Source organism: Lytechinus pictus, chromosome 14 (assembly GCF_037042905.1).
Source record: "Lytechinus pictus isolate F3 Inbred chromosome 14, Lp3.0, whole genome shotgun sequence".
Taxonomy (NCBI): domain Eukaryota; kingdom Metazoa; phylum Echinodermata; class Echinoidea; order Temnopleuroida; family Toxopneustidae; genus Lytechinus; species Lytechinus pictus.
In genome coordinates, this window is record NC_087258.1 from 15,410,891 (window position 1) to 15,425,365 (window position 14,475).

General features: G+C 33.6%; 1 protein-coding gene across 1 annotated transcript; it reads right to left on the minus strand.

The window, feature by feature from the left end:
- Window positions 1–270: 270 nt before the first annotated feature.
- Window positions 271–6,160, minus strand: LOC129276184 (ubiA prenyltransferase domain-containing protein 1-like). The gene has a single exon (XM_064109433.1). The coding sequence runs from the start codon at window positions 5,992–5,994 to the stop codon at window positions 4,972–4,974; it is 1,023 nt and encodes a 340-aa protein (XP_063965503.1). The 5' UTR covers window positions 5,995–6,160; the 3' UTR covers window positions 271–4,971.
- Between the last annotated feature and the right edge of the window lie 8,315 nt (window positions 6,161–14,475).

The following is a 14,475-nucleotide window of genomic DNA, read 5'->3' on the forward strand; positions in this document are numbered from 1 at the left end:
ACTAACTGGTCAAAACCCCCTCTTAGCAAAAAGCTAGATTGGCTACAGCCCCCCCCCCCCCCTTCCCTTCTCTCCCTCACTATCTCTCTGAACACAAACAACCACACACATATCCCTTTCCTCCTCTACATTTCTTTCACAATACATGTATATATTATCTTCCATTTTCTCTGCTGGAATTTACATGCAAATCAATGACCCATAAAATTGTGGTACATTTTCAAGACACAAAACATACATGTAACAAAGCAACTCCAAAACAAGTCAAGGTTTCAATAAATGATCACTATATTATATCGTTGCACATGTACATGTAACATCAAAATTACACCAATTTAGCACATGAAAATAAATAGTGTGCGAGCCAGAGAGACCCATCAACAGTGAGTATTGTTGACTTCAAAATAACATTCCAATGGCAAGGTTATTTACACTTTTTTTTCAAATTCATGTACAACAACAGATCAGATAACAGAAACGAACAGAATTGATGAGAACAATGAAATAAAACAAATCATTGTTTTCAAATTAAGAAAAAAGGTGGTGGAAGGGTAGGCCTAAATGCATACACATCAGGATACAGAACTTGCAGACTTTGTAAGTGATAAATAAATTCATCTTGGTTTACAAGGATTCTCAAGTTGCTATAGTTGAAGAAAAAAATGCATGTGTAAATGTACATGTATTTGTAGTACATGTAGAAGATCAGAATAAATCATGCTTCATTTATAGCATTGATTCACTGTTTTCTTATTACAAAGGGCCTTTTCACACATGAATCTTGAATCATGATTGTGATTGTATTCTTGGCTGTGATTAGCGTTCGTGATTCTAATCATGTTCTAGTTTGGTTTCACACATGCTAAATATTTGTAATTAGCCTTATTTTTCACTGGAATTGTCATTCAAATTACGATTTTGTTACTGTGTGAAAGGGCAGTTAGACAGGTCTGTTGCTTAATGCAAAGAAGAGTTGCAATGAATTGCAAATTACAGAAATCCTATTCCGTTGGATTTTCAATGAATCGGGGACTTGCCTTTTCAGATTGCGTTAAGTATTGTCATTCCCACTCTGCATGAAAGAAACACTCTTCTTTCTCCTTTTTTCCAGTCTAGTTCAATCAATACCCCCTCCCCCCATTACCCCTTACATGTACACATAATAGAAGTCATGGAACTGTCTAGACACTGAAGTCAAATATTCAACAAAACTATACAACTTTTGAGGAAATGTAGATGGCTACATTGTATATAATGGAGGCCTACATATGTTTTATACATAACATTATCTACAAGCCACTTGCAAACTCTTTTTTTTTTTAGGGGGTGGGCAAATGAGACTAGGACTTACATTGTAGGCATTAATGATTTTTTTAAATCAAATGCTATTCATTTACAAGATAAACATATATAACAATGCAAAAATATTGCACAGCCTAACCCTATGTTTTTCAACATTTATGAAATACCTGTACTACTTACAGTACATGTACACTGTACATCACACATATTCTGTACATATACTGGAATTTCAATTCATGGGCACTTTATGAAGTCTGATACATAATGCAAATCCGCCTCGCAAAATATTAAGGCATAGGCCTACATATTTTACACTTTATAATTATCATCTACATGTATGTATACAATTGTCATGCAGGCATCAATAACATGGTAAAGGTAAAGACAAACAATTAAAGCAATCACCTATAATGACAGAGTACATGTACTTCGTAAAAAGTAGCAGCCCCCACTTCCCATGCGTCCATGGTACCAAGTCTCCAGTCATGCCTCTATTGTTGATAGTCTTGATGCATACACGTAAACAAGTAACCTATAATCCCCTCCCCCCCCCCTAAAAAAAAAAGTTTTCACGATTAAGCTTAAATGTAATTTCTGATGACAATTTTATTATGACCATTCATAATATTATAACAGGAATGCTTGAAAGTTACAATGTACTTTAATTAATCACTTTGTTTGGTGTTTGGTGGCAGAATATTGCAGATAGAAAGAGTAATAATTATAACAAATAAATTGCTGTCCTTCTAGTAATGTAATAATATTTTGACCGCTGCATAGCGTATAAGAAAATATGATTTTTTTTTTTTAGTTGATGCTGCCAAAAGAGTTAACTTAATCTTATATCAAAGTGTTTTACATGTACAACAATTAATTTGAAATGTACAGAGATAAGAATATGAATTGAAATTGTATTAACAAAAGATAAAAGTAACAGTGACACTTACAATTGTTATGAAGTCACATGAATCTTTGGCATTATACATTTACACTATACATGTAGACTACCCTCATACTTGTACCAATAAATATAATGTCAAATTGAAAACAGACAAAAACACTGGCTACAAGGACACATGATGTAACATACAATCATGGAACTATTATTGGAACCAAGGTACATATTCAACCCATGACATCTGTCATAATTAAAAAACAGGATGCAGCTTTTGAACATGTTCACTTATTCAGTGCTTGATATACATGTATGTAGTGTAACGCCCCCCCCCCCCCAAAAAAAAAAAAGTGCACTTGACCCTCCATCAAAAGTTATCTCTGGTGTGAAAATAGTAGAGCCAAAGCATGAGATATGAAATGGAAAAAAAAAAAGTTTTAGAATTTTCTCGAGGTAAATACTGTAGTTCTGTAGTCTCTACCATGTATAGACCTTATTTATTTATTTATTTATTCATTATTTTATTTACAAATTCATTTGGTTTTTTTTTGTTTATTCATTCATTCATATTTTATATTTCATTTATTCATTCATTTATTTATTCATTTATTTGTTTATTATAGATCTATATGCATGTAGTTTTGATTCATTTATTAACATGTGCATATTCATCTACATATAAATTAATTTATGAATTATTATTCATTCCTTCATTCATTTAGTTCGTAAATTATTCATTAATTAAATAAAGTTTTAATTAACTTTCATTCAAATTGTTATTTACTCATTTTACTTAATTTATTCATTTTTGGAGGGGGAGATAAGAGAGAGAAAAAAAAGAACATTGCAGTACTGCAAAGTTACACTTATTCATAGCCATCATGGCCCATCTGGGAAGTTTTGTAGTTTAGAGTACCGGTACTATATAAACAAAATAAATGCTTTACAAATGTGGGTCAAAAAGATATTCAGACATTAGGAGTCACCATGAACAGATTATTTAGTTAAAACTTACATTGTACATGCATGTGTTGACATCTCTTAAATCCATAATCTTTTAATCCTGTATTATACATGTAGTATACAAATTTCGGTTACAAGCATTTTTAAGAACATGTACTTAACATGATTAAAATATAATGCATTCAAGAGATGTCAACAAATAAGTTTTAACTTAATAAATGACCTCTTCATGGTAATTCCTAATGTCTGAATATATATTGTGACCTACTTGAGAAGGTCTATACATGGTAGAGTAATCTTATTAAAAAAATAAAAATCCTCGCTTACATACTGTGCCCATGTACAGTACCATACTCTAAAAAAATCTTCAATTTAAGTGTTCAGTATTGGGCAAGAAGTTTATTTGAGATCAGATGAATTTTTGAATACGTGTATACACATTTAGATTATCTGAAAACTAAGAATCAACTAAGATTACAAACCACAATCAAAGAGTGTCAATGAAATAAATTGTCAACTTCATTTTTTTTTTTTGGGGGGGGGGGGAGTGTGGAGGGCCACTTCATAATGTACATGTACATGTACCTGCGCCCATGACATGTGGTGTATCAACTCTTTTAGAGAATCCCTTTAACAATTATTCATACATACATGTACATGTACACTTTTTTTTATTTGGTGAGAAAGTTTACACAGTTTGGAATTCATATTCCCTATCCCCCTAAAAATATAATAAATAAATAAAATAAAATACAAAAATGAATAAAATAAATAAAGTAAAACAACAGTCTCTGGTACTTGTCCATGTCTACATAGATTGTGAACCTAAATCAACCGACCAAGTCTGCATTCAAACCCAGCTAAAGCATTGGAAAAGGTTACAATAAATTAATACTCAAGTGCCATTGAACATCCCAATATTACAGTGTACTAAAGGTAGTAGCCCATTCTCTGTGAAAATTTCAAACATTAGATACCTAGTGCTCTCTCGCGCTGATGATTTATTTTTCTTCAGAAAGGGTTTGTTAAACTTTAATCAAATATCGGCTTCTTGATATCATCATGACATGAAAAAATCAGCTCAGCAATTTTTTCATTTTCAAAAGGGTATAAGGTGTCCTGCTGCAAGGAGTGTGTCATCAATATTTTTGTCCGACAAGTTGTCAGATCCAACATCTTTCCTTGATTCAGATTGGCTGAGAGGCACTGTTACTACAATGTATATAGCTATGTCGGATAAAATGGGACTAGTCAGAAAAAAACGTCTGACAAGTCCTTTCATGAAACGCAGAACTGTATTTATACATAGAACGTAAATTAAACCACGTGCAAATCAGCAGATCCAGAATTTCTAAATTTCTGAAAGGGGCAGTTTTTTTTACAAGCAAGCAAGCCCCCCCCAAAAAGACATTAAAAGAAAAAGATCTTTAACCAAAAGAAGGATGTATTTCATCTTCATTTCAAAGAGATGGGGGGCAATGCCTCCACGTACTAAAGGGTATGTAAATTTGACTAAAAAGGGGGGGGGCAATTCCCTTCCAAACCAATCTTCTGGATGGTGACGTTAAAGGTCGGTCCCAGACGTAAATAATCATATCTGATTAATAAACGTCTGACAAAACTCAAATACACACACACCCTTCCCCATAGTTTAAGCTCTGGCTGCCAATCTTACAAATGTACAATTAAACAAAAAATACTGAAAAATATACATGTATCTCATTGAAATGACAAATCAAATAATTTTTATTGTAAAAAAAAAACAAATCTCCCACACTGTAAGTTCTAAGGTGAATAAGAAGTCACTATTTTTATGCTAATCCAGGAAGACTTCCCGTATCTGCAAACAGACAACCCAAAATATACAGCACACCAAACAGTAAATTCAGCTTGGCTGTCTCATGTGGAAGCTTTCCCAGTTCCCTTTGGCGGAATTTTTTCTCAAGCGTGAACGCCATAGGGAGAGTGAACAGAGGCAGCAGTAACCACTTGGAGAAATTCATCCCAACAACAGCAAAGGTTATGTAAGGTGTGAAAATAAGGAAGCAGTACAAGGCGTAGGAGGCGGTCTCCCCCAACAATATGGCTACAGTGATGACCCCTGCCTGCTTGTCGGTTTTCATGTCACGGGCGTTGTTGCTGTGAAGAATAGCTTCCGTGTTCAAGGCAAGAGGGATGGCATATAAAAGAGGGGTGATATTGAGATGTCCCACTTGGTTGACAAAGGCAAACATGACGGAAAGCGGACCAAACGTTATGAGAATGACAACATCTCCAAGAGCAAGGTATTTCAATCCGATGCCTCCTGTGTACAGAAAAGAACTGGACAAACCTCCAAAGTAAAGCAACGCAATGTGTTCCATCTTAGCAGGTGAAAACGTTGCTGCCACGACGAAAGCCACACATCCAAGAGCATAAAGTACAGCACCGAATGTAGCAACAGTGTTCGGCTCCAATCTGTGGTCGACCAATGTTCGGTCGTCACTTTTTTTGCTGTCAACGCCTTTCACGTAATCGTAATATGTATTCACCAAGTTGCCAGCTCCATGAACAAACAGCACTGCAAATGAAGAAGCCAGGCATACAATAGGATTCAACGTTCCAATGGATTTATATGCCAGTGTTGAACCCAGCAGCATTGCAGTCAGTGAAGCACTGAATGACCACGGTCTGAGCGCCTGCACGTAGCGTCGAATTCCTTTGCTGCCGAGCCCACCGGCCCGGTGAACTTTCCCAGAACCATTCGAACTCACTGCAGAGGAACCAGCGAGAACTCCGTTGTCGTTCACATTGTTGACTCCGTTTGTATTTTCATTTATTGTTCGATTCCCCATCTTTTTAATACTAAGTGTCACAATATCATAAGTTATTGAAGTTCACTTGTCAGTGTCAATTTTGCGAAAATCACGCTGAACAGAGGAGAAATCATGATGAAATTTAATCAGAAATATCACGACTCTTCGTCTTTCACGAAATTTGTCACTTGATTTCGTCAGCTGATACGGTGAAGTTAATATAAAAAAGAAAAAAAGAAAAAGAAAAACGGATACTCGTGATCAAAGAAAAGGGGCCTAACTGTTAAACCGAGAGACAAGCAAACAATTAATTAAGCCAGTTCGGAGTTCCATTCTGCGCATGATCAGAACATTCTTTCTACCTACCTCCATGATTAGAAGAAGGTCATTTGTACTAAAGTGACATGGTGGTTTAATATTTAATGAAATAAGCACCAACTTTGATGTCTTGATTATTCATAATTCTTTTGAATTGGGTTTTCATGGTTGGATCCACAAAACACAACGATGCGTCTACTATAATAGCGAGTGGTATTTCACAGTTGGCCAAGTACATAGTTATAAGAACATGCTATGCATTCAAATTAGAAATGCAACAAAACCTTCAAAGAGTGTCCTTTGCTGTGCTATTCTATGCACATGGTCTATGCAATTTCTGCATCCTGCTATGTAAGGCAAGCTTAAATAGTATTTCATGAAATCTGCCCATCATAATGAAAGAAATGAAGGTCATTTTACCGAAATTGCCCATGAGGAAACTCCAAATTGGTCTTATATGCCTAAGTAAAAACACCGTCAACAGGAGCTGGCGCCACGTAAAGGTAGGGGCTACTGCCCCTCGAAGAGAAGAGAAAGCAGGTTAAAAAAAGTTGGATAAGGAATAATTTCAGGCCAAATAATCACACATTTACCTTGGAAAATCATATACATGTAAAGAGGATACAGAGCAATGTGGGGGGGGGGGATGAAAGAAGAAAAAGGGATACGAAAGGCTAAGTAATGAAAAATAAAACTTATAAAAGCATGAAGAAAAGTGAATGAAATAAAAAATATACATGTATATCCCGCTTAATTTACAAAGAAAAAATGCTCGCGCTTCAAGCTTTTATAATGAGTGACGCATATGATAATAGCCAATTTTTATAAAGCGCTTTTCCCAGAATGGCTCAAAGCGCGTTACAGCATATTATTATGCATACTGTACATGATTAGAGAATAGTGCATCAATTTCAAGCCTGAATATCTCATATTTCAGTAAGATACGCATTATTTTCACAAATCCATGTAAACAAGTCTCCAACATGTCTCCATTTCATATTAGTTGTATATGTAAACAAAATTAGTTTGCGCCTCGCCCTCGGATCATTATTGATTGTTTAAATACTCGCATTTATTGAAAAGTGCTTTATCATCTTTATAAAGTGTTCATTTTCGGGTCTAGATAGGCCAACACGATCTTAAAAGTAGCTTGCTTAAACAGCAAATTAGAAGTCAATCCTATTTTTACATTCTTGGAGGAGAAAATATGAATAAATATAATTTCAATAAAATAAACAATAAGTGAAAATAATCATATGACATCATCAGCTCGCTCACTACATAATCACCATGAGTAGGAGCTATGGATAAATACTAATAAAGCAAACTCTTAACTGAGTAACTTTTCTAATCCTTGTCCAGTTTTGACGAAATTTTCAGTGTTTTGTTTGTCTGATTTTAATCTAACAATTCAAATCACATAATCTTTACTCTGGTGTGCTCTTTTAAGGTAATTGCGTGATGATTGATTGATTGATTGATTTTATTTGGCAAGTCACCATAACATATATACAGTAGCATTAAAACAACAGGCTTGCACAGGATGACCCACGAAAGCGCGAAAGCTTATTTCCAGTGGGGTCCTCGTCATACAGAATTAAGATAATAAAATGGTTAAAAAAAATTATATTATTTACATATTAAAAAAGTGAAGAAAAAAAAATCAAAATTTACTATTACCAATAAATAAGATATATAGATAATATATACAAGAATATAACGAAGAAGAAGAAGAAAATAAGGAGAAGAAGGAGGAGGAATAGAAGAAGAAAGGGGATGAGGAGGAGAAGGAGACGGAAGAAAAGGATGAGGAAGAAAAATAATAAGGAGAAGAACAACAGCAAAAACGGCGACAACAATAACAACACGAAGAGGAGAATAGAAGGAAGAGATCAAAGAAATAGAAAGAATAGAAGAAAGGACATATCGAAGCTTCAATCAAACTATGTAAAATAAATAATAATACCTGGTAGAGAAGAGAAAAGAACGTGGTCAGTATTCAGGCTAAATCAACCGTATAACATATCATTTGCATCTTCTTTGACTCTCAAGTGAAAGATATTCTTTCAATTTCCTCTTAAAATGCAAAAAGTTTCCTATTTCCTTTATATCATTGGGAAGGGAATTCCAATGTTTTATAGCATTGTAATAAGAGGAGTTACTAATACTACCTACCCTTTCTGGTAAGCAAAAGTTGAAATGGCTGTTTCTTGTATTATAGTTATGTAATTCGGTAACTAGATTAAAGTTTGATCCAATGTAATGATTCGATCTATTGTGATAGATTTTATGCACGTGGTGCAAAATAAGCTGTTTTGATCTTTTGTTGACTTCAATAAAACCTGCTGATCCAGAGAGTTCGGTGTAGCCAACATGGGTTCTGGGACCAGAACAGTTAATGAATCTAACCATTTTATTCTGTATAATTTTCAACTTCTTTTTATCGAGTTCGCTTTTGCCACTAAACCAAGCAGGGTTAGCATAGTCAAATAAACTCCGAATAAGAGCAAAACAGAGAATACGCCTTGCTTTTTGATCCATACAACTTTGATACCTGTACAGAAATTTCAAACGTGCATTCGCCTTTTTCACGATTGATTCTACTAAAGATGAAAATGAAAGGGATCTAGTCAATTAAATGCCTAAATACTTAACAGATTCTTTCCTCTGAATTATCTTATTATTGTATGATACTTCAAATTCAAATGAAGTTTTATAATTACTTTAAGAACAAAACAGAATGCTCTCGGTTTTGCCTAAGTGTAACGATAATCTATTATCAGTCATCCAATCGACACATGTAGAAAACTGTTCGCTAAGTGTTTCCTCAACAAATTTTGGGTTGGAATTTGAACAAAGTATACGCTATCATCTGCATACAATAATAATTTACAGTCAGCTTTTATACAAATAGACATGTCATTGATATAAGTTGAAAATAGAATTGGGCCTAAAATACTTCCCTGTGGAACTCCACACGTTATAGGCATAATTTTGGAACGAATATCGCGAATAGCCACTACTTGATGTCGACTCGACAAGTAGGATTTGAACCATGCTACAGTAGCCTGGTTAAAACCCATTATTTGTAATTTTTTTCAATAAGATGCCATGATTAACTGTATCAAATGCTTTTTGAAGATCTAGGAGTACCATCCCAACGAATTGTCCCTTAGAAATATTAGTTCTCAGATAATCAGTCAAGTGAATAAGGCATGTCTCAGTCGAATAGTCATGACGAAAACCAGACTGATATTCGTAAATCATATCGTTTTCTTTAAAATATTTTTCGATCTGAACACATACCGCCTTTTCTATAATTTTGGATATGCTTAAAACACTGATAGGTCTATAGTTTTCAACAGCAGTTTTATCTTTCTTCTTATGAATATGAGTTTCTTTTGCAATTGTCATATCCTCTGGGAAAGTGCTAGTAAAGATGGATAGATTTATCAAAAAATTTAATGGTTTGTACAAACTCTTTGCTCCTTCTTTTAGAAATTTAGCAGGGATCAAATCTAACCCAGTGCTTTTTGATACATTTAATTTACGCAACTCATTAAAAATGAACTGATCACTACCAGGTAATAATTCAAATTTATCTTGGCTTATACCTTTTTTTTCATAAAATTCACGAATGTTCTCACTGTCTGCACTGAAAATGTCTTTGCAAGATGGAAGTTTATCTACCAATGTAGCTGCGACATTTGTAAAATAGGAATTGAATTCATTGGAAATATTTATCTTATCATGACATAATTCTCCGTCAATTGAAACGACTAATTCTTGGTCCTTTCTATTTTTCTTTTTTAATCCCAAACTTTTTAGATTCTGCCAAAGTCTTTTAGAATCATTTTTATTTTCTTCTATTTTATTTTGTAGGTATTCTAATTTGGCCTTTTTCACCTCTCTTTGAACCATATTTCTTAATTTCTTGTATCTTTTGGAAAGCGTGTCATAATCCTCATCGCTTAGATTATTCTTCATTTTTTTATACGCCACATTTCTTTCTCGAATAAGAGAAATAATATCTTTAGTCATCCAGTTTTCTGATCTCTGTTTAATTCTAATCCGTTTTTGAGGCGCTATCATATTCAACGTTGAAATAAAAGTATTTTGAAAAACTGACCAAGCCTTATTTGAATACGTCAGTGCATTGGGTTAATTCTGACCAATCAACGGCAGACAGTTTAAGATTGAAAGATTCTTCGCTATATTTTTTCAACGATCTAATATCAGTGGTTCTGTCAACACCTATAGCCAGCCTAATTTTCTTTCGTGTACAGAAGGTAAAAGAATGGTCACTTATACCAAGATCAATAACACCACTTTGACTTATTTTTTGTTCGTTATTACAAATAACATGGTCCAATAAAGAAGAATATGTGTGTGTGACACGGGTGGCATCTTTGATCAGTTGGCTAAATCCATGAAGACTCAATAGGTCAGTATATTTTTTAGCCAGTGGAGATTTCTTAAAAAGACAAACATTCATATCACCTAAAAGTATAATTTCATCATCTTTCTTTAATGTATCGAGAATACTTGACATCTTCTCAATAAATTGATTGCTTTTTGGAGGCCTATAAATGACGCCAGCAATAATTGGTTTTGATCTTGGTAGAAGCAAATTAATCCACAGTGTTTCAGAATCACCTGTACTTAAAACATCTATGATATTGAATGCAATATCATTTCTGACATAAAAACATACACCACCCCCAGAGCCTGATAATCTATCATTGCGTATTACTTTGTATCCATCTATATTAATTTCTTCATCATTCACCGAGTCATTTAGCCATGTTTCTGTGAAAGCAATGACTGAAAGATTCTTTCTCTTAAATAAAATTCGAAGTTCTGAAATTTTTTGTAGAATAGATCTAACATTTAGATGTACAAAGTGAAGACCTTTTACAGCAAATATGTTTTCAAAATCTTGATAAAGTAAACTTGAATCCTTCGAGTTTTTTTGTTGTAAATTTGGCTCTGGAATGTTTTCGGGTACTCGAATTTCTTTCTCACAGTTTACAATAGTATTATTGTAGTCGTCAAATAAAGATTCATAGAAATATGGTAAAAAACAGGTTGAACAAAACCATTCTTCATCGGGGTTCAAATATAAATTTGAATATATTTCCAGGCTTATTTCTTGACAGTGAATATGATACCATCTTTTACAAGTGGAACAAAGAAGGCCGCACTGATTTGATTTTACTGGTTTTTCGCAGTTTCCACATGGAAACTTAAATTGTGGGCCTGGGTTTGATTCAATATCACCAGACAATAATAGGAGAAGGAAAAATGATTTTGGTCACTTCCCTATTCATTAATTCTATGGAAGGGATCCATTTGTTTTGAAAATAATTAATGTACAATTTGGGATATATCATTCTGAAGTTTATTTTTTCATAACAAATCGTTTTGCAGGTAAAGTCGTGCATATAGAACACAGAACTCACCAGGTCAAGTGATCTGTTATATACATCAAAATTTCCAATTTCCATCTTTGCCATCATAGTATCATATTCATTCATCAATCAAATATGTATATAATATTTGAAGAATACTAATGGGGTCAAGCTTCGTATGTTTATGCACTTTACAAAAAATTAATACATTCATGACAATATATTCATACCCATGGTATACAAAAATATATATATATACAAGACAACGATTCAGATATTGTTTATAAGATAAATTTAACAAGACAAGAGGGAATATTAACAGAGAGAAAAAAAGACAGTGTACAGAGGAGGACAAGACAGGACAAAACAGGACGGAGAAACAAAAAACAAAACAAACACTACAGATAACAAGCCAAAAGACCAGAACAGACACAAAAAAACAAGAAATCTGCACATTAAGAATAGAAAGAGAAGATAAAAATGTGAGGAGAGGGGAAGAGAGAATAAGAAGAAGAAGAAAAAAAGAGGATGCTCCTTAAGTAGAGACGTTGGATATCTGCGGTTTATATTTGTGGAGAAGAATTTTCTTTAACCCATTACTGAAACTAAAATGTGTCGGTTTATTGCGCACTGATTCCAAAAGAGAGTTCCAAAGTTGTGTACCGGTAAAACTAAATGTTTTATTCAGAAGGATGGTTCTAGCAATTGGTGGGTGGAATAGTCCGGCGGACCTTGTTGGATAATGATGAATATTGACATTTTTAGTGAACATGGAATAAAAAATACTTGGAAGTTCTTTTCTATCTAAAGTATAAATAATCTTTCCAAGATTATAACTATATAAATCACCGACCTTCAAAATATTATGATTGTAGAAAAGTACATCAGTGTGTGCACGAAAATCTGTATGACAAATAATACGCAAAGCCTTTTTCTGCAAAAGTAGAATTCTGTTGACGAGGTAGTCAGCACAATTCCCCCATGCTATTATGCCATAGTTTAAGTGCGGCAGAATCAAAGTTGAATATATATAAAATAATATATGGGTGGGGAAGAAAAATTTACTTTATTTATGATACCAATATTTCTCGAAATTATTTTACCAATGTGATCTACGTGTTCCTTCCAGGATAAATTGCTGTCAATAGTTACACCAAGAAACTTAGTACTGTTAACTCTTTGTATGCTAGTATTTTCAAAAATAACATTGCCTGGAAGATCATCTGTAATATTACTGAAGAGCATATAGTTTTTTTTATGAAGATTAAGTGATAATTTATTGGCTTTGATCCATTCTGAAACCTGTTCGAGTTCATGATTAATGGTGGCAAGTAAATGGCGTGGATCCTTGTGGGAGAAAAAATATTAGAGTCGTCAGCAAACAAAATAAAAGATAAAATATTGGAAGACTTGCAAAAATCATTAATATATATATAAGGAAAAGTAGGGGACCCAAGATAGAGCCCTGCGGAACACCACAGTTAACCATTTTTGTTTCGGAGATAGTATTTTCAAGAGACAAATTGTTTTCTATTGTCTAGGTAGTTCCTGAACCACTCCAAGGCTATTCCTCTGACTCCATAATAATTAATTTGTATAATAATATTTCGTGATTAATGGTATCAATAGCCTTGGAGAAGTCCAGGAACACCCCAACAGTATGCTCAAAATTGTCGATTCCCCTAGCAATCTTGTCAACTATAGTTAATAAAGCATGTGTAGTATTATGATTCTCACGAAAGCCAAATTGTAAAGGATAAAATAAATCATGCATATTAAAGAATTTCGAGGTGCGAACAAATATAAGTTTTTCAAGAACTTTAGACAAACATGTTAATAGGGATATTGGTCGATAATTACCTAACACCGTACTGTCACCTTTCTTAAATACAGGAATAACACGAGCTAGTTTTAGAGATGAAGGTACAACACCGGTAGACATACATAAATTATAAATATATGTCAAGGGCTTAACAATTAACTCACAATTCTTCTTTAACAAGATATTATTGATACCATCATGACCAAAACTTTGCTTATTTTTTAAGTTATGAATTATGTTTGCAATTTCCGCCTCATCTGTAGGAATAAAATGAATTGAATTTGGGTTGGGGTCACGTAGGAAATCTCTAAAGTGTTTTCTGGGGTTAGGAATACCTCTGACAAGATTTGGGCCAATACTAGAAAAATAATTATTAAAAGTGTTTGCCAATGTACGTGGATTTTCTGTATGATTACCATCAACATTTATTTTGGAAACAGTAGATTGTTTTTATTTACCTTGCAAGACTTCCTTGATTATTTTCCAGGTATTTTGTATATTATTTTTGTATAAGTGAAACTGGTTACAAAAATACATATTCTTACTTTTCCTAAGTATTCCAGTAAGAATGTTCTTGTAGTCTGTGTATCTTTTTTATTCTTATCACATGGTTTGACAATAGCTTTTAAATAAAGATTATTTTTCCTATTAATGGATCGTAAAATGCCCTTGGAGATCCATGGGGATCTTGGAATCTTTTTATAGTTTGATCTTTTTTTCCGTATCAAAGGAAAACAAAGATCCATCTTAGAAGAAATAATACTCATGAAGGAATAAAATGCATCGTTAGCATTTTGTAAAGTGAAGATTCCCGACCAATCTGTGTTTTCTAGCTCTTGTTTGAATTGCCCCATATTATTTTCAGAAAAATCAAGTTGTGAGATACAAGAATTTAAGTTCACCGAAAGGTTGGTATTGAGTTTAAAATGTAAAAATACAGGAAAATGGTCTGATAAATCAGAAAGAATT

What these genes read in the sequence shown, in the direction of transcription:
- LOC129276184 (XM_064109433.1), bottom strand. Translation starts at nt 5,994, where the DNA reads ATGGGGAATCGAACAATAAATGAAAATACAAACGGAGTCAACAATGTG.